The 21,678-nt window shown below is 40.9% G+C and overlaps 1 protein-coding gene across 3 annotated transcripts in view; it reads right to left on the reverse strand.

Annotated features, from left to right (window-relative positions):
* Positions 1-21,678, reverse strand: part of CC2D2A (coiled-coil and C2 domain containing 2A) — a 134,320-nt gene that overhangs the window by 24,410 nt on the left and 88,232 nt on the right. For all 3 annotated transcript variants that reach the window (XM_059923315.1, XM_059923314.1, XM_059923316.1), the window contains 10 exons: positions 21,038-21,185; positions 16,275-16,413; positions 13,900-14,103; positions 12,179-12,271; positions 11,115-11,206; positions 7,545-7,712; positions 4,676-4,781; positions 4,375-4,484; positions 3,125-3,221; positions 2,083-2,181 (listed from right to left, as the gene is read on the reverse strand). In XM_059923315.1, the coding sequence (XP_059779298.1) occupies positions 2,083-2,181; positions 3,125-3,221; positions 4,375-4,484; positions 4,676-4,781; positions 7,545-7,712; positions 11,115-11,206; positions 12,179-12,271; positions 13,900-14,103; positions 16,275-16,413; positions 21,038-21,185 (1,256 nt within the window). The remainder of the gene's footprint in view (positions 1-2,082; positions 2,182-3,124; positions 3,222-4,374; positions 4,485-4,675; positions 4,782-7,544; positions 7,713-11,114; positions 11,207-12,178; positions 12,272-13,899; positions 14,104-16,274; positions 16,414-21,037; positions 21,186-21,678) is intronic.

Raw genomic sequence — 21,678 nt, forward strand, 5'->3', positions numbered from 1 at the left:
AGTAAGTTTATGGAAGACTGTCTAGTACTACAAAACTACTCAGGGCTAGACTTTGAAATTCACAGATTTTCAAAGAATCCAATCTTTATTTCAGTGAATATGCCCTCTAGAGAGGAATGAAGGAAGCTCTTATTTATTTTCCTCTTTACATTGGTGGAGTTCCCCCAAAGCCTTTACCCAGGCAGATGAGAGGGTACAAGGAGAAGAAGAGTATAAATACAGTGCCGTATAAAGTACAGCTGAAATAACTGGGCACATATGGTCTGTAGAATAGATAGATGAGCCAGGAGGGAATGGACACTGTCTCCAAATAGTTGAAGTGTAAGAATTTAAGACAGAGTCTCTCACCCTGGGCACTGTTGATGTTTGGGGCCGGAGAACTCTTTGTTATGGAGGGCTGTCCTGTGCATTGTAGGGTGTTTGCAGCATTCCTGCTTCAATACACTAGATACCAGTTGCACCCCTACTAGTTGCAACAACCAAAAAATGTCTCCAGATATTGTCAAATGTCCCCTGTCGGTTCATTTAAGAGCGTGAGCTTTGGAATCAGACAAAACTTTTAAAATGACAAATGTGATAAAATCATTCTCAAAAGCAATATTGAGACGTATAAACTCAGAAGTTGAATAGGTCTCTCTACTTTTACCAATCTCCTTCTTCAAGGATAAGCCAATGTAAAATGTTGGAAGTTGGTAAGAGTTGAATCCCAGATCTGCTGTAAACTTTGGGATTTGAGTAGTTACTTTCCTTTCTAGGCTTCCGTTTTTTCATCTATAAAATGGGGATAATAATGTCTATTGAGCTGTTGTGAGGTTTAATTAAGGTGACATATAAACTAGCTAGAAATGGTATATATCAATACTATGCACCTGATAAATATAGTTATTCCTATTATTATTACCAAATTAGGAGTCTCCTTGTTTTGTGTAGCTCCAAACCAGGACCTATGAATGGGGGTCCCAGGGAGGAATTTAGCTTATGGCACAGATTAAAGAAGAAATTTATGACAGAGATATTGGAAAGAGAGCAAGCTACCTTATGAGGTAGTGAGGTCCCTACTTCTAGAGAGTATGGGTATTACTAGGATATAGTAAAGGAGATTCATTTATCAAGAAGGAGTTTGGAGTAATTACTTCTGAGTACCCTTCCAAATGTGATGTCAAATAACATGGGCAGTTTGATTTGCAAAATGATGTGCTCTTTAAAATTTTTTTCATTTCAAATCTATTCGAAGTGGGAAATGTAAAATTTTTGGCATGCATATAGCTGCAGCATCACCTGTAGACAGTCCCTTTGGTCTAGGGAGGATTGCAATTCCAAATGATTCTTGAAATTCCAACCAATCCAAGCCTCTCACACTTGAGTTTTGTTCTTGGCCGTGCTTGAGACTGTGACCCAGGCGGCATTTGCTCTATGTGGTCATCACATGTGGATTTAAACTGTTTCCTCTGTAGCTGTGTGAGATTAACACAGTCTTTGGCTCAAAGCCTCCTGTTGCTATGGATTTAATACTGGGATATTAAAGCCATTTCAGAATCTTTAACTGTCTCAGATTAGCGCTACTATGCCATTCAAGAATTGTTAACCTAATGGATCCCCTTAAGCAAAACTGTTAAACTCTGAAGAATGGTATTTTAGTTGAGCAAGTCGCTACCAACCATTTTTCATTTTTGAAATACTGAGGACTCTGGAAACATTAAAGCATTTGATTAAAATGGGCCATCAACTGGCCTGGTTGTTTTCTTCACGTTATTTTCAGGCATCTATCCACTCCACTTTTGTCATTTTTGACAAGTTTCTACTTTGTCCTACCTTCTTCACTTTCATTTAAAAGTTAAAAAATTCTCAGATTGGCAAAGTTGTACATTAACTACTAACTGTAAGGAAGATAGATGTTTTAATAAGTCATGCAAATATGACAGAAGATCAATGGCTTTATATAGTGATTTTTATCTTTCCAATAGTGGCCTTGCACTTAGGTTCTCTCAGTGTTAAGGGTATACTTCCACAAAAAAACCTTTAACAGGAAAAATGGATAGAGCAGTTCCCTATTCCTGTGAAATTCTTACTTTCGATGCTTACCCTTGCCTGGAAATATATCGTGCTAAATGGAATTTTCACACATCCCAACCAGTGTCTCTCAATACGGGTGTGGATTCCACTTCCTCTTTCACGGTCGTCCTAAAGGAGGGGTGGGAAGTAATAATTGTTTAACAACTCCGGATAGGAAGTAGGAAAGCAGCAGGATTTTAGCTGAAAGCACGGTAGGTTTAGGTTAAGCAGATCTAAGTCACATTCTGGTTAAGACACTTAATAACTCTGTGACCCTAGGAAAGTCATTGAACTTCTCCGAACCTCAGTTTCTTCATCAATAAATTGGGGATTTAACAATCTACTTTGTAGGGGTATTTTAAAATTAAGACAATGTATAAAAAGCTCCTAGTACAATTCCTGGATCATAGCAGACAGTCAAGTTGAAAATAAAAAAGCTGGTTCTCTTCCTCCCTTCTTTCTTTCCCCATTTATACAGGTCAGGTTTCAAACATTCCAAATTTTGGGATTGATGGGGCTCAGGGCAGGCTGCCCCCAAATATGCCAAAGTGGCATATGGATTACTTTGAATTCAAGTTACTTGAAAAGCAGCTGGTGCAAGAACACTCTGACCCTCCTTTGTCTGCAGAAAGCAGGAAATAAATCTCCTGTGTGAAAGGTGCCCTCCTTGCACCTGGGGGGAGAGAGAGACATCCTTATCACCAGAGACAGGGAATCCAGGTCTGAGGAGGCTGTACAAACAAACCTTGTTATTTCTTTACTAATTTACCCAAAACCAAACATCTATGTCTTGTCAATTCTTCACAAATTTATTGTTTCTTTGTCTAAAAGGTGTAAAAGCTGTCTGTTTTGGTCACTTCCTAGATCGTGTATCTATGAGACCTTTGTACATACAAAATTAAAAGTTGTTTATTTTTCCCCTGTTAATCTGTCTTGTGTCAATTTAATTATTAGACCAGCCAAAAGAACACACAGGCGTAAGGGGAAATTTTCTCCTCCCTGACAGGACTGACACGATGGGTAGAGGATAGGAAAATGAATACAGACATCTTTCTCAAAAACGTGAACTTACCTCTAAGACATCATATAGAACTTCATCAAAAATGTTGATGAACACGTCATCTTTCACTGACTGCAAACTGGTGGTGCTGTAATCCCCATTGGGGGCCCTGCAAATGGGCACCCATGATCAGGGAGCATGAAAAGAGCAAAAGAGAAATAATGAGTACTCAAATGTCCAAACTGGAAAAATACCTGAATATGAGCATAGATAGGAGGACTAATGGCAGTTGTCTCATTTAAAGGATTTCTCTAGCACAGAGACCCTGTAACGTAGTACCTATACTCAAATGGCAAGGCAATAGACTGCAGGCTCCGTGCAGAGAGACAAACCCTTTTGCTGGCTTGTCCTGGTGAGCCTCACATCATCTCCCAACCATGGTGAGCTTTGCAAGGAGCCAGCTGGCCAGGGCTGAGCTGGCTCAGCAGACGGGCTACAGACAAGGTCTCCAGCTGATATTGGTGCTGGTATGTGGACTTCCTAAGCAGCTGGGCTCTGGAAGGTGCTTCTCTGTCAGACCATTCCCTGGTCATAAACCTCCTATTGTTACGTGGCTGGTTGGATGGTCCCTGCTTCCCACTCACTTTATCCACAGATAAGTAAAGCAAGGGAGGGGTGAGGTTCATCTCCTATAACACCACCTGCTCTGAGTCCAGCCAGACCTGGCCCAAGCAGGCCTCTCCATGGCATGGCTCGAGACCAGGCTACTGCATCTATTTTGCTGAGCATTTGCCTTTAACTTTTCTCATTCTTTTTGCTTGTACTATGTATAAGAGTGGTATCTGTTTCTCCCTTCTGACGTAACTAGTTCTAACCCTTGCTCAGTCTCTAATTTACTATTTGGCATTAAGCAAGTCACCTTCCATCTTTAGGTTTTAGTTTATTTTCTATAAAAGTAGAGCACTAGACTAGATAATTTCTGGGTTGCTTCAAGATCTGAAATAATGAGTCTTTTAAATATGTAAAATCATTTCATCAAAAATTTTAAATGCCTATGTATTTCTGACGAGGGAGAAAGCTTAATTTATGGGAACTAGGGAGCTTCAAAATTACTTAAAGCTTCCAGAGTTGGGGAGATGGGGAAGAAAAGAAAAGCAGTGTAGGGGCTGTGGGACTGAGGGACTGGGAAGCTTGGGCTGTAAGAAGCCAGAGCCTGGAGAGGAGTGGGGTGTCCCAACAATGAACCCAAGTTTCAGAAGTTAGATATTTTCCCATTTTATTCTTGATTGGAGTCACTTGTAGAATGAGGAAAATATGCTTACCTAAATGGAAGTTCGAGTTCTTCATTCCAGCTGGGGTTTGGACCTTCAGCTGTAGTTGTATGGCAAATTGTTCGCTGAAATGAAACTTCTACAAAAGGACGTACTAAAACCTTAAAATCAAGAGCAAAGAGTCTGTAACAGTTAGTAGAATTATTTCGATCCTAACAGAGGTAAAATATGTTTCTAAATAGTGTGTTTCCAAAGAAAACTAGGCAGAAAACAGACTATGAACTTTCTAGGCAATTCTTAAAAATAGAAGGGGCAAGATTCTAAGTGGAGATCCAGCACTGGGGTATTTCACCTGGCCGAGGGGGTAGTCAGCACTGTGGGTTGGGCTTTGTGTGGCTGGGGAAGCAGCATGCTTTTCGCTGAAAGTCCTTGAAGATCTCGATGGCTGCTGGAATTTGCTAGGAGAGAAAATGTATGAAAGAAATAAATGACATGCAAAGTCGAATTATATACTTTGCAGACGGTTTCTCCAAAGCTGTATGGTGTTGGTGGCTATGGTGACAGACATACTCTCTAAGCTTCTTGATGCTTCAGAAGTCTTTTTGCATGCTCTGGTCCTCCTCAGTCACCTAGTGATTACGAGAGCCTTCCCAACTTTCATCCATAGGCCTGCATGTCTGGCTGGAAGAGAGGAAAGGGACCTCTTCTCTCTGCTCTCTCATGGGTGCCTTTCCCCCCGTAACTGAGAAGCTCAATCCCTCTCAGGCAGCAGAATCCCGAGCTTCCTAACCAGCCTGCCCTGCCTCCATCCAATTCTGGTCCTTTCCCACTGTATTTTCTTTGAACATGCGCTCTCCAGTAAGCATGAGCTACGTATCCCAGGTAAGACATCTCTCTCTGGGCTTGCCAAGCATCCATGGGAAAGGTGGTCAGGGATTCCTAGCTTGAGTTAGGATCTATGAGTCTTGCCCTCTTTCCCTTTTGAGCTGCCATTCTTAAGGGAAGAAATGAAGGTCATGTCCAGAGATCCTCTCCCAGATACCTTCCCCCTCATCCCAACAACCCACTTGCATATTTGTTTTTCGGTTTTTTAAAATAAATTTATTTCTTTTATTTATTTATTTTTGGCTGCATTGGGTCTTTGTTGCTGAGTGTGGGCTTTCTCTAGTTGCGGGGCGCGGGGGCTACTCTTTGTTACGGTACACGGGCTTCTCATTGCAGTGGCTTCTCTTGTTGCAGAGCACGGGCTCTGGGCGCGCAGGCTTCAGCAGTTGTGGCTCGCGGGCTTAGTTGCTCTGCGGCATGTGGAATCTTCCAGGACCAGGGCTCGAACCCGTGTCCCCTGCATTGGCAGGCGGATTCTTAACCACTGTGCCACCAGGGAAGCCCCTGCCTATTTGTTTTGAATTTTATGGTTTGCCAAGTATTTCACATTCATTTGCTTAGCAAAGGACAAATTGTCTTTTTCCACCAGACTGTTTTACCTTTTCACAGAAAGGGTTTCAGACAAACTATCAGGCAATGAAAGTAGAACATTTAACACAACAGCTGCCAGAGAAAACCTTTTCCTGTTTGGAACACTGTCAATTACATCATTACACAAACACTTGTTAAGTACCTACTATATTTTAGGCCCCGTGTTAGACACTGGGGCTGCAAAGGCAAATAAGATAAACTTCGGCTCAAACTAGATAAACAAATAATCACAATATAGTGGGATATATGTTAGATTAGAGGGGTGGGCATGGGCCATAAGAGTGCAGAGAAGGAGTTGAAAAATCCTATTTAGTTTAGTTGCAAGGGTAGAAGGTTAAGATTTGCGTGGGTTTAGTGCAAGAGTTGATATTTGAACTGACTTGATGAATTTACACTGAAATGTATAACATATAGGATCAACTATGCTTCCCTGTAATTATTTGAATGAATTGGTTTAACTCTTAAAAAACTTAATGGAAACCAAAAATAAGAGAAACACCTATATATCTTTTTTTAAAAAAACAGCTTTTCACCCCACAGTTAAGCTTTAATGCAATCAAGATGAATGTTGGGCTGTGGCTTAAGGAAGCAATGCTATGGCACAGATTCAAGAACTTAAATGGACATTTACATATAACAAAACACTGAGAATAGCTGGTGATGATCAGATGTTCTGCAATGGGTGGAAGAGTTAGTCAGCAGAAAAATAAAGTAGGGTAAAATAATAGGGGGTGGATAATTTAAAGGGAAGACCCTAGGGGCAAAAGATGCCAGAGGCTAGCGGGGTGTGCTTCTGTGATCAGAGAGCTGGATGACCTTGGGCAAGCCACTTATGCTCCCTTCATTTCCATTTTCCCTTCTGTAAAATGGAGACAGTAATAGTAGTGAGAAGTTAAGTGAAATAATATAAATGAAAGTACCTAGCATGGCGCCTAGAACACGGTGAATGCACACTAAATTATAGTTTCCCTCATTACACTGACAAGGGCACCAGCAAAGAGAAGTAATTCTTGGTCCTTCCATCTCTGTTCTCTAAGGGGATAAGAAACTTTGGCTCACCTTACCTATGGGGAGGGGTTCCCCATTGCCCCGATGTAATGAAATACAGTAGACATAATTCACTTCTCTGAGCAGATAAAAGAGAAGTCACAGTTTTGTGCTCAAACATGTGTTTCAGAATCTAGAATATACACCTTTTGGGTATCTGCCCAGCTCTCACCCACTTCTCTGAGAAGTGTCCCCCCATCTTCAGGACAGGTCCTTGTGACCTGCCTCTCTGACTGTAGGTGACTAGACATGGATCAACACCTGACCCAAGTTAGGACCTTCAGATTCACTCCTGGGAAGCTGACACCTGGTGGGTGGTACCCTGACAGGATGGACCACTTCCATCACACAGAGAAGAATGAAGCAAACCCACAGAGCGAAGCAAGCAAGAGAGACAATGGGGCCTCTGAAGAAGCCATTTTAATCTTTACTGTCTACCATGTAGTTTGGCTGTACCTCTTGTTCTTGAGTTCTATGAGATATTCCCAATAAATCCCCTCTTTACCCTAAACTGACTGATTTGGTTCTGTTACTTGCAACCAATAGGACCCTGACTTCATCAAGAACCCTCTTCCTCCCCCCCCATCCCTGCCCTCGTTCCCCACAGAGTAACAACTATGTTAAAAACGAGAGTGAACATGCTCTAAAGAGGTTGGATCCTGCACATTCCATCCCAGGGCTGTTCGGCGGGCTCCCACCTTGTCGTTGGCTTCCTCACTGGAATGTCATAAGCCCGGATAATGTTCACCAGCAGCTTTATGTCTCCATCGGACAGGTTTTGGGCTGTCACCTTCTTCCGACCTTTTCTCCTTGGCCTCAGTGGTCGTTTTTGTTCTGCCAGCTTGAAAAGGCTCAGGCCCAAAATGCTAATGATTACAGAACAAGATTAGGATGCTAGGGGAAAAGAAAGATCTGGAAAGTCTTGAGACAACTTCCCAAACGCTGCCCCAAGGTCCCTCACAAGCCCCTGAAAAACTCCTTGTCTTTTCAAGAAGTTCTCCCAAGATGGGGGAGAGCCCACTGTGTAGATTATTAACATTCATTTTAGCTGCTGCCAATCAGGATGAAACTCATGTTCTGGTCCCTCCCTGTACTTCCTGCTGGCTCTCTGCCTTGCTTATCCACCAGCCCCTCAAACGTGGCCTGTGCTCTCCTACTGTCCGCTTTCCCTCATGCCAGTCCTGCACGCTGAATGCCTCCTTCCACCTTCCTCCTCATCCACCCACTTGGTTGCAGTTTTACCACTTTTCAGGGCCACTATTTTCCCTTCCCCAGAGGCCCAGCCGCATCAGCCCGAAGGGGGGCTCCCTCTCCTGGGCCCCTGGAGCACTCATTAGCCTGCTGCATTCACATGGCAGCTGATGTTCACAGCCTTCTCAGGCCCTTCCAGGGATACCTCACTCTCTGGAGTTAGGCAAAACTAGGTGTGAATCCTGCTCACCTTGGGCAAATTATTTCACCTCTTGAAGTCTCTGTTTCATCATCTGCAAAATGGAAATACCTACCTCCTGGGGTTGTTGAGAGGATTTTGTGAGGAGGTGTGTACAGAGCACGCTGGCACTGGTCTAGCATTAGATGCCCTAACGTAGTGACTGTTGGGGCAACGGCAATGATTATGATGCCAGTGATTGTGTTGGAGAAAGGAGGGGATGGAGACAGGAGGAAGGGAGGGGGAGGCGGGGCAGGGGGACCCCCCTCTCACATCTCTCTACCTCTCACTGAGATGACCTCCGTTAACACTTCCTGGAAGATGAAAGCGACGCGGTGAATCACGGGGGAGAACGGGCCATGGAGAAAATAACTTAATTGTTCCCCAGAGACTAAACAGAAACACAACTGTGACTTGTATCAGGAAGCTGACGTTAATGACTATGCCCAAGAACCACAGAACAAAGCCAGCGGCGCAGAGCCGGCCTCGGGCCGGCAACCCTCACGCTGCTCTGCTTCCCTGTGAGTATCAGCGCTGCCCAGGCGGCCTGCTGGACCGGAGCCCTCTTTCCAAGACACACATGCCAGCCGGGGAGATGACGGCTCCAACGGGCTTCCGGGGGCTGTTGTTCCCAGTTGCTTCCCAAGGTCTTCCGTCCCACAGAGCACAGAGGAGTCACCATTTACCAGCACTTCTCTGGTTCAAGCGGAGTGCTAGGTGCCTTACGTATAATATTTCTAATCCTTACGAGTGTATTTATCCCATTTTTCATATGAAGAAACTGGAGGCTCCAAGAGGTGACAGAATTTGCTAAATAGGAGGAGAGGGAGCTGGGGTTCAAGATCAGATCACCCTGACTACACAGCCCAGCTGCTGCTTCTTTTAATATTTACATATATTTATTCATTCACTCATTTAAGGCAAGAATAAGCCCATTACATGTTAACATGGTATAAAATTATGAAAAATAACTATCCTTTCCAAAACAAAGAGTATCAGGAGAGTGACACTGTTTTACATTTTTGCAAGTCTCCTTTTTTGATTTATTGTACCTTTTAACTTATTTTTTATTTTAATTGAGATATAATTGATATATAACACTGTATACGTTTAAAGTGTACAATGTCTTGGTTTGATACATTTATATATGGCAATATGTTACCACTGTAGCATTAACCAACACCTCTATCTATCACTTCACATAACTATTATTTCTTTTTTTGTGGTGAGAACTATTAAGATCTAGTCTCTTAGTAACTCTGAAGTTTATAATCAGTATTGCTGACTATAATCACTATGCTGTGCATTAGATCTCCAGGACTGATTTATCTTCTGGTTACAGGTTTGTACCCTTAAACATCTCCCCAGTTTCTTCCGCCCCCAACCCCTAGTGACCAACATTCTAGTCTCTGTTTTTATTAGTTTGGCTTTTTTTAGATTCCACGTATAAGTGAGAATCATATAGTATTTGTCTTTCTCTGCCTGACTCATCTCATTTAACATAATGCCCTCAAGGTCCATCCATGTTGTTACAAATTACAGCTCATCTTCTTAATCCCTCTGCCAGGACAGCCACCTAACCCAAACTTGGGGACCTCGGAGAGAAACCTTTGCTGGGGGTCGTGACATGGCACAACCCTTCTTTTCTCAATACTTTCTCCCTCTCAGAGAGGTGCCTCCTATCGTGAGACTTTGCTGCCCCCCTAACAGTCAGCTTGAGAGCACCTTGGTGGCTGGGACCATTATATACAGAAACATTTTAATTTAAAGCCAAGAACAAACCAGAATTAAAAGAAGGAAGAACATACCCTGAGCCTTCAGAACTTAATGCAGAAAGTAAAGCAGAAAAAAGAAAAAGAAAGAAAAGAAATGGAAAAACAGCATGAAAAATCATCATCTATTCTAAAGTATAATTTTCATGACTGAAAAAAAAAAAAAACATTCAATGACTGGACTCTGGGCCTGGAATAAAGAGAGAGGGTTTGCATGAATTTATGTGGGCACAGCCTCCCTTCTGTACGAGGATGGAGGCAAAGCCAAATAAGGGGCTGCCATGGATTGCACAGTTTTTTGTCTCCTTGCCAACTTGATGGTGGAGAGGAAGTACATGCATAGCAAATGACCTTTTCAGGAGACCAAGAGATTTAATCACAGGGAGGGTCATGAGGTTAATAGACTGTGCAAGCCCACCAGTATAGAAAGTTCTCTTTCATCTTTCATGCATCCACCTCGAGTTGAGACCATTTGAGGATTATTCTAAGTGATAGGGAGACAATCAAGCAAATAAACACAGTCAATTCCCAACTTCTATGTAAATATCCATTTTTCCCTGCTGCCCTTGCCCCTCACCAAACACATGGCAGCTCTGTGTCTCCCAGCTGTGGTGCTGGAACCAGACCTCTCCATGCCATCCAGAATCTCAGTGGGCAAGTTCTCGGCCACCCCCACTGCCCTGTGATGGGAGAATAAAGGAGACCCCGGCATAGGGAGGTGAGCAAAGCAGGAGGATGATCTGTTGGAGGGGATGCTGTCAAAACTTCATGTGACTGGAACGAGAAGATAGCCAAGGCTGGTGAGGTTCACTTGGAGGTGGTGGGAGGTGAGATGGGGTCCACTGGATGTGATGGAGAGGATCTCGTGTGACTTGTTCTAACAGAAACGCCCCAACTAGTGTAACATTAGGTGTTAATCAGGCTTTACCAGTTTCCAGTATTATTAGGGGCCCAAATGCACACTATACACTGATAAAAATCTTATATTTACATGAAATTTTTAATACAATACAAATAGTTTTAAAAGAAATAACAAAAAGGTCTCTCTCTTTTTTTTTTTTTTTTACCTGATATTGGGAACTGCTTCTTCTACTACCAAATCCGAAAGAAGAAAATGGTGTTTTGCAATTAGAAAACGATTTATCACTGATTCTCTAACCTGAGGAAAGAAATATGTTTTATTTAAAATGTTCTTGTTCTATGAACGCACACTTCACTGCTCTAATGTCACCTCAGTGCAGCTTTCCAGACCCCCTTTACTTTTCTCCGCAGCTCTGACCTCTTCCTATTGTAAATCATCCAGCTTTCCTCACTAGCATAAGCTCCCTAAGGCAGAGGGATTCTGTTTTGTTCTCTGCTATATTCTCAGGACCTGGAAAAATTCCTGGCAGATAAGATTGTAAAATTTAGCTGAATGAATGAATGAACAACTACAAAAAATAGGACACGTCTCGAAGCACACACACTTCAGAACTGATTCTGAAGTTCTTCCCCTATTCAAACTGACTTGCTACCTAATTATTCTTTAAATAGAGGACCTCTTAAATGTCATAAATATTCTTTTTTTTTTTTTATACGTGAGCTACAGGGTAGATCAATCGGATGAGAAAAATGTACTCTAGCCACTAGGGCGTTTCTTATAAGTTAAATTAAAGGAAGGAAGGACAAAAGGATATTTTGACTTTCTAGTGCAGAAGGGCAGTTAGTATGTCGTTTATAAAACTTCTTTTTTTTATTACAAAGGTAATAAGATGCAAACATTCAAATATTAAAAAAAAAATCATGACTTAGAAAGTTAAGTCCCTTGTAATGATACCCCCTCTTAAGATAACCACTGATAATAAACTGAGACACATCCTAGTGTTTTCAGCGTTTCCTCATTGAATATACTCCCCTTGGTTCCTGAGCTAGTTCAAATTGGATTTTTATCACTTATAATCATGAGTCCAAGCTAATACAAAGGAGAACCAAGTAACCGTGTCCCAAAGTTGAAGATAGCTGTTAATCAATTTTAATCTGTAATTATGAGAAAATAAGCCTACAGGGGTTAAGAATAGAGACCTCCCTCCTCCAACCTTAGGATGTTGACTATTTTTCCCCTATGAGGACTGTTTAAAATGGTTTTCCTTACCTGCTGGAGGTACTTGGCTACTATGGCCCTGTGGGTATCTATGTGGTCCTTGGTTTCAATTACATTTCTGTCTCGTAACCGTTTCTCATAGTCCTAAAATTAAAAGGAAGCCATACTTTTATGATTCTAAAATACCAGTACTCTCTCATGCCCTTTTTGAGATTAGAGAATTATTTATCACATGTGGTTTAAGTCACAAATTATGGTTCTAAATGTTCCTTCTGCTTCCTTCTGAACTTTTGGTTCAGAATTGATCTTTGATGCAGTATCCAGGATTTGGAGTTAGTTGACTGAACTGCCTTATAAGTAGAAGAGAAATCTGTAATTACAAGTTACAATGCTCATGCAGAAAGAAATAGAGATAGTAGAGTCACTGTAGTTCAAGATGCTAAGCTCACCCAAACAAGATGCTAAGCTCACCCAAACAATTAAGCAGGGCCAAAGCCCCTGCTTAATTTTTGCCTTTTATATTTCAAGTAAAGCAATTACAGAAATAGTAAATAGTGTCTGGCTGCAGCTGACTTGGGTCACCTACTTGAAGGAGAGGAATGGCTGCCTTTGGCTTTGTCTTCTTAGGCCACTGCACTTTTCTCTTTTTTCTATCAATAAAATTCCATGGGGTCCCTAGGGAGCTGCCATGTTCCCTTTCACTCCTTCCCTGGTCACAGCTGAATGCCCAGGGTGGCCCCTAACCCAGCTGGGTGGCTCAAAAGTTGTCCCCAAGATTTTTAAACTCGGGACAAGAGGACACACCTCTCCCTCCTGGCTGAGGCTACTAGACGTGAACTTGGATGATATTGGTGACCAAGTGATCAAATAGAGAAATCTGTCTACAATGGGGGAAAATGAAGTCACCATACCGAGGGAAGCCCAGACAGGATGGCGAAGGGGCCTGGCAATAGTTGGGTGTCTTTGAGACGCAGATGAACTCCTGTCATTCACATGTTTTAGATGTTTAACTCTATTTTGTGATTTCATTATCTAATAAACTCCCTTTTGTTCATAAGCTAGTTCAAATTGGGTTTTTATCACTTATAATCACAAGTCCAAACTAATATAAAGAACCAAATAACCAAAAATATTCTCCCAGAATAATTTCTGCATGAAAAATCATACAGTCCTGGTATTAACTACTAATGGCTCTCCCTTTACCTCATCAAACACAGACTTGGCTGGCTTTCACTGGCTTGCGCCATATACACAAGCCTATTACCTGTAACTCCTCAAAGGCTCCCTGCTCCCACGCCCGCCACGTTCCCTCCTCTGCCAAGCCTTTGTCCATCCTGCTGCCTGTCTAGGGTGCCCAGAACTGTTCCCCACTTCCTTCCTGGCCCCCCGCCCCAAGGCTGCTCAAATCCTACCCACCTATTTTCCCTGCGGTGCTTACCACCGTGCTTTGTGCTTAGTAAATACTTACTGGATTAAAATGGCATTGAATTCCTGACTAAGGCACAATCCTTTGCCACATTAACACTCAAGAGACTCTTCAACCCTACAACTCTAAGTTTTCCTAGTTTAGATGTCATTATACTGAGACAAAGATATTATTTAAACATTGGATTCAAGAAACATAACGGGAAGGTTATGTAAAGTACTACAAAAGAGGAACCAATATTGCTACTGAGAACATAGCAACAACAAAATACATACATAATAGTATACCAAATGGCACAGCAGATATTTTATTATTTTATTAATAATAAAATAAGGCAATTTCTCACCTGGAATACCTTTTCCATAATTTCTCGGTCATACATTGGAATTTGTTTATAATTTCGGAATTCTGGCACCTCTTGGCTTCTAAGACCAAGAAGCCTGAATCGTTTGGATCTGTTTAATTCCTCATCTGAAACAAAGTTAAATTCCTGTTGTAGCTGTTCCAGTCGAAAGAAATCAGGGATGTAGGATTCACCACTGGTAGCAACCTATAAAAACCAGGAAATACAAAACTCTAGATAACAGGCAGATTTCACCCAAAGAAACTTGGCACTGAGCTTTTGGGAATGACGTTTTAACAGTTTTAGACAGAGAGACTTGAAACATCCATCATTTCATTTAAAGAGAAAATACACTAAAATATAATGGTAATGAGACAGACGCTACTCTGCCTTTTATAGCTACTAATATTCATTTAGTAGCTATAAAAAGTATCATGAATCATTTTTCCAGAGAAATAAAAGTTAAAAGGTTCATTTTTGGTATGCACGCTCCTCTAACAGTTGTCACGAAAATATACAGACCGAAAAATATGAGATTTATATCAGTGTATTACCAAGTGCCTACTGCAAATAAGATTATTCATATACATAGTGTATATAAAGTGTATGTATTTTAAATGTATTTTTAAAATATCTAAATATTTTTACACTTTAACATTTTAAATATATTTTAAAATATTTTTAAACTATAACTTTTGGACTTTATGCACAAATGTAGATAAAGGCCCTAGAGTCGGGCTGATCAGCTTCACTTGGCTCCACAGCCATGCTCTCCTGTCCCTGCACAGCACCTCATGGCCTTGGTCACTGAGAAAAGTGAACCAGAGATGGACCCAAGCACCAGCCTCCGATGCCCCTGTACCCTGGCACAGAAAGTGCGGCTTCAGCACCACTGAGAGACTAGCAGGTGTGGGCTGCGCTCTGCCCAGGTGTCTGCTTGCTCCTCTGCTGAGTGCTTTGCCAGATGCAACCTGCTCCTGGGCAGATCTCTGCTCCTCCTCAGGGAGCAGAGACCTGATGGAGCTTTGCGATGGGAAAGGTGATACTGCTGTGAAAATCCTGCTTCGTAAAAAAGAGGCCAGTCAGGAAGGCAAACTCTGTGTTTTGTCCTTCTGTGGGAAGCAAATAGTTAAAAAGAAAAAAAAAAAAAAATGCAGGGGACATATGCACTGTATTATTGTCAATTTAAAGCTAGTCATTGAAACATATCAATAATTTGAAAGCTTTCTATGGAATAGGCTACACTTCAGGTAATATGGCCTATTCTTTCTTTCTTTTTTTTTTTTAAGGTGGATATTTTCATTTTAATTAATAAAACAAAAATGAAACAATGAAGACATATATTGGGACTTTACTCATTCACCAATTATGCAAGAAATGTTTTGGTTAAATAAGATAATTTATTCTTTCTAATAGTTCTCTAAGTATCAACATGCACTAAGTATCATGTTGGAAGGAGATTTTATGAAGATAAAAGTCAGAATAAACCAAAGCTTGCTTTGGGACTTCTCTTAGAATCACTAGGGGAGAAATAAAAGTTTTCATCCTGGTTATAGTTACCCTACTGATGAACTCGAACTAAGAAACGTGACCACGGAATGTGTTGCTATGGCCACTTTCTGGATCATCTACTTGGTTATTAGGTTTCTGTGGGAATTATGAACTTGGGAGTAAAAGCAATTGTATTTGTCACCAAGAGAAATCATTTACTGACTAATGTTCCATTTTATTTACAAATTCACTGAAGGAAGAATTTTGAATGTTATGGTAGATACAAGCAATTTATATCAAAAACACTTCAGTGAAACCTAAAAGGTAATCTAATTAATCATCCAACAAGAAAACAAACAAAACCACCATTTCTGAAAATGCCCCATCAGCCCTTCAAGGTATGATGGAAAGACCACAGGGCCTGAAATCACATCAACTTGGAGCCGTGTCCTTACCATCTCTGGGATGTGGAGCAAGGAACCCTGAGTGTCTGGGTTCAGTGTCTCTCCACAGAAGGGGCAAATTGAAACTTTTCTTTAGGGGTTTTACAGAGGTTAGAGGTAAGAGTAACAACACCAGCAGCAGCTGACGTTGACTGCACACTGACCGTGTGCCCAGGTAGATGTTGATCCGCAGCAGCTCATTTCCTCCTGACAACACTGTGAGGGCATCACAGGGCTTAGGGGCATGAGTGCTTGCCTTCATCACACAGCCAGTAGGTACAGAGCTAAAATTTAAACCTGTCATTCAACCCAGGCTTCGTGCTCTTAAACACTATTGTGCAGGAGAACATATGGGAAAGAAAATGTGTGTCAAGGACCAGCCATTTCTGTTATTATCACACCAAGTGGAGAAGTGGTGTGTGTCCAGATCTCCTGCCACATTACCGAGATGAGCTGCATCAAAGGGGCATTGCTGGGGTCATTGGGGTCAAGCTTGGACTCTGCTGCCCACTTGGCCAACTTTTTCATGTCTGTCAGTCCTGATGTGCCAATGGATGAGATGGCATCTGCTCTCTTCAAAGCGCTGAAAATGAAAGTTGATTCCATGAGACCGACTTTATTACAGAGCAGTTTGCATCAAGACCACAAAATCTCAGGGACAGCACTGCTTAAGGAGGCTATTCCCTATGAGAGAAAATCTGATCATAAGGAAGGACTTTTGACATTTTTCTTTACTTGACGGTTACTATTAAATATGTTATAAGCATAATAAAGAAGTCTGAATGGTGGGAGAAAGTATTTTCAAAGCACACATCTAATAAGGGGTTAATGTCCAAAAAATATAAGGAACTCATACAACTCAGTAGCAAGAAAACAAATAATCTAATTAAAATGGGCAAAGGATCTGAACTGACATTTTTCCAAAGAAGACGTACAAGTGGCCAACAGACACATGAAAAGATGCTCAACATTGCTAATCATCAGGGCAATGCAAATCAAAACTATAATGAAATATCACCTCACACCTGTCAGAATGGCTATAATCAAAAAGACAAGTGAAAACAAGTGTTGGCAAGGATATGAAAAAAAAGGTAGTCCCTTGTGCACTATTGGTGGGAATGTAAATTGGTGCAGCCACTATGAAAAACAGTATGGAGGCTCCTCAAGAAATTAAAAGTAGAACAACCATATAATCCAGCAATCCCACATCTGGGGATATATCCAAAGTAAACAAAATCAGTATCCCAAAGAGATATCTGCACTCCCATGTTTATTGCAGCATTATTTACAATAACTAAGACATGGAAACAACCTAAGTGTCTATCAATGGATGAATGGATAAATAAAATATGATACATATGTATAATATATATATCATATACAGAATATTATTCAGCCGTAAAAGAAGGAAATCCTGTCATTTGAAACAACTGGATGGACCTTGAGGGCGTTATACTAAGTGAGATGATCTCACTTCTATGTGGAATCTAAAAAACACAAACTCATAGAAACAGAGAATAGATTGGTGGAGCCAGAGGTGACGGGGATGGAGAAATGGACGAAGGGACTCCAGAGTACAAACTTCCAGTTATAATATGAATAAGTTCTGGAAATCTAATGTACAGCATGGTGACTATAGTTAATAATACTCTATTGTATACTTGGAAATTGCTAAGATAGCAGATCTTAAAATTTCTCATCACAAGGAAAAAATTATAACTATGTGTGGTGATGGATGTGTTACCTAAACATTGTGATAATCATTTTGCAGTATGTACAAATACCGAGTCATTATGTTGTACATCTTAAACTTATACAGTGCTATATGTCAGTTATATCTCAGTAAAACTGGGGGAGAAAAGAAGTATACATAGAAGGACTGCAACTGTGACCCTGCATTCCTACATCTCTTCCCAGTGCGTTAAGTGTCCTGAGTCCCTGGATCCAGACTAGTGACAGGTGCCTCTGCATCTGGTGCAGGATGCCCAGAAGGCCTCATCTCCCAGAGAACTGGGGACCACTTGCAGCTAAACTAAAAGAGAAAAAATAAACACTTATGCAACCAACTTAAGCACCAACTTTGGACATGACTCAGTTCCAAGGGGGCCAGTGTGGTCACCTTGGTTGAGTTGGGGCTTTATTTTATTTTATATTTTTTGAATTTTATTTTATTTATTTTTTTATACAGCAGGTCCTTATTAGTCATCCATTTTATACACATCAGTGTATACATGTCAATCCCAGTCTCCCAATTCATCACACCACCATCCCCGCCCCCCGCCGCTTTCCCCCCTTGGTGTCCATACGTTTGTTCTCTACATCTGTGTCTCTATTTCTGCCCTGCCTGGTCATCTGTACCATTTTTCTAGGTTCCACATATATGCGATCATATACGATATTTGTTTTTGTCTTTCTGACTTACTTCATTCTGTATGACAGTCTCTAGATCCATCCATATCTCTACAAATGACCCAATTTCGTTCCTTTTTATGGCTGAGTAATATTCCATTGTATATATGTACCACATCTTCTTTATCCCTTCATCTGTCGATGGGCATTTAGGGTGCTTCCATGTCCTGGCTATTGTAAATAGTGCTGCAATGAACACTGGGGTGCATGTGTCTTTTTGAATTATGGTTTTCTCTGGGTATATGCCCAGTAGTGGGATTGCTGGGTCATATGGTAATTCTATTTTTAGTTTTTTAAGGAACCTCCATACTGTTCTCCATAGCGGCTGTATCAATTTACATTCCCACCAACAGTGCAAGAGGGTTCCCTTTTCTCCACACCCACTCCAGCATTTGTTGCTTGTAGATTTCCCGATGATGCCCATTCTAACTGGTGTGAGGTGATACCTCATTGTAGTTTTGATTTGGATTTCTCTAATAATTAGTGATGTTGAGCAGCTTTTCATGTGCTTCTTGGCCATCTGTATGTCTTCCTTGGAGAAATGTCTATTTAGGTCTTCTGCCCATTTTTGGATTGGGTTGTTGGTTTCTTTAATATTGAGCTGCATGAGCTGTTTATATATTTTGGAGATTAATCCTTTGTCCATTGATTTGCTTGCAAATATTTTCTCCCATTCTGAGGGTTGTCTTTTCTTCTTGTTTATGGTTTCCTTTGCTGTGCAAAAGCTTTTAAGTTTCATTAGGTCCCATTTGTTTATTTTTATTTCCATTACTCTAGGAGGTGGATCAAAAAAGATCTTGCTGTGATTTATGTCAAAGAGTGTTCTTCCTATGTTTTCCTCTAAGAGTTTTATAAGGTCCAGTCTTACATTTAGGTCTCTAATCCATTTTGAGTTTATTTTTGTGTATGGTGTTAGGGAGTGTTCTAATTTCATTCTTTTACATGTAGCTGTCCAGTTTTCCCAGCACCACTTATTGAAGAGACTGTCTTTTCTCCATTGTATATTCTTGCCACCTTTGTCATAGATTAGTTGACCATAGGTGCGTGGGTTTATCTCTGGGCTTTGTATCTTGTTCCATTGATCTATGTTTCTGTTTTTGTGCCAGTATCATATTGTCTTGATTACTGTAGCTTTGTAGTATAGTCTGAAGTCAGGGAGTCTGATTCCTCCAGCTCCGTTTTTTTCCCCTCAATACTGCTTTGGCTATTCAGGGTCTTTTGTGTCTCCATACCAATTTTAAGATTTTTTTGTTCTAGTTCTGTAAAAAATGCCATTGGTAATTTGATAGGGATTGCATTGAATCTGTAGATTACTTTGGGTAGTATAGTCATTTTCACAATATTCGTTCTTCCAATCCAAGAACATGGTATATCTCTCCATCTGTTGGTATCATCTTTAATTTCTTTCATCAGTGTCTTATAGTTTTCTGCATACAGGTCTTTTGTCTCCCTAGGTAGGTTTATTCCTAGGTATTTTATTCTTTTTGTTGCAATGGTAAATGGGAGTGTTTCCTTAATTTCTCTTTCAGATTTTTCATCAATAGTTTATAGGAATGCAAGAGACTTCTGTGCATTAATTTTGTATCCTGCAACTTCACCAAATTCATTGATTAGCTCTAGTAGTTTTCTGGTGGCATCTTTAGGATTCTCTATGTATAGTATCATGTCAACTGCAAACAGTGACAGTTTTACTTCTTCTTTTCCAGTTGGTATTCCTTTTATTTCTTTTTCTTCTCTGATATCCATGGCTAGGACTTCCAAAACTGTGTTGAATAATAGTGGTGAGAGTGGACATCCTTATCTTGTTCCTGATCTCAGAGGAAATGCTTTCAGTTTTTCACCATTAAGAATGATGTTTGCTGTGGGTTTGTCATATATGGTCTTTATTATGTTGAGGTAGGTTCCCTCTATGAGTTGGGACTTTATTAACAGGGCCACATCTCTCATCACTCACACTGTTTTACCTCCTCTCCTGAGGAGCTGGAGCTTTCATCCCCAGGAAATTTCTCCAGCATAAAACTCAATGAGACCAATGCAAAAGGCTTATATTCAAAGGCATAAACAAGCCTCCACTGGAAATGCTGCCAGGGTCCTGGCTGAGAAAGGCCTTGTTGTTTTTATCGCATGGATACAAGCATTTGCACTGAATGGAGAGGGTGTAAAGGGAACAAAACCAGCCCCAGTCTGTTTTTCCACACGTTGAAAATGACAGTCTTTGACTTGGGAAGTGTCTTCTTGGTGATCAAGATAAGTCCTTTTATTTTATGGAGGCAATTGAGACAACAGTGGTAAGATGATCCACTCAAGACACATCTATTGGGGAAGGACAGAAGCAAGACACAGTCCAGGCTGCCTGGACAGGCATCAACCACAAAGAGAGAGGGCCCGTCCATCTGGAGTGAACTGGTGAGGCCCAGAGTCCCTTTCTGCTGTTCTGAGTAGAAACCTAGCACTAGCAATCAAGGAAGGGGACTGAGAATAGGGACTTTCACATAACCAGAAGGTTCTACACCAATCATCATTCACAATGAACCTTTACTTAGGGCCAAATATTGATATATACAGGTATGTGCTATGCACTCTCCCCATCTGTGAAATTGGGAAAAGAATACTTCACAGAGTTAATTGGTGAAGATTAAATAAGGTAAAGTGCTTTACTGATAAAAAAAAAAAGACCCTGAAAATACTGGCACATAACAATAAAAGGAAAGAATGTGATATTGCAAGCTTTTTTCCCACTGGATATTGTTCATGCCAATTCTGACATTGCCCATCAGCTTATTCTAGCCATACATTACCTTCTAAATCCAATATTCTGCTGTGACAATGGAGGAATTAAAGGAATCCCATTTTCTCCAATGGCCCATGCCACACTGTTGGACACTTTCCCTGAGGTCATTAGAATCAGTTGATTACTACCATCAGCTTCAAATGAGAAGGGTACTCCTGGGGAAACAGCAGATTAAATAGGATGTTGTTTAGAAAGAGGGAGTGAGCCCAGTACTAGTAAGAAAGCAGAAAGTAGACAAATGGAACAGAGTGGGTGGGAGTGGTGGGGATGGAACACATAATTCAAATCAACATCACTGAACTTCTTCAGGGAATGATGCTCACCATCAGCCACTTGGCTCTATCTCTTGACAGCAGAGTGTAGGCATTATAATGAACGATGCACTCTGGAGTGGGACCAACTGCATGTATATTCTGGTTCTGCCACTTAACAGCTGTGTGGACAAATTACTTAACTTCTCTGAACCTTGGTTTCATTGTGTATAAAATAAGGAACATAATAGTACCCCCTTTTATGGATTACTGTGAAGACATTCATTTATTCATTCATTCAGTAGATACTTCTTTGAGCTCCTACTTCATGCTGGCACTATTCTGGTCACAAAGATAGCAGTAAAGAAACAAAACTGATAGGAATCCCTGTTCTCAT

Source organism: Balaenoptera ricei, chromosome 5, assembly GCF_028023285.1.
Source record: "Balaenoptera ricei isolate mBalRic1 chromosome 5, mBalRic1.hap2, whole genome shotgun sequence".
In the NCBI taxonomy this organism is placed as follows: domain Eukaryota; kingdom Metazoa; phylum Chordata; class Mammalia; order Artiodactyla; family Balaenopteridae; genus Balaenoptera; species Balaenoptera ricei.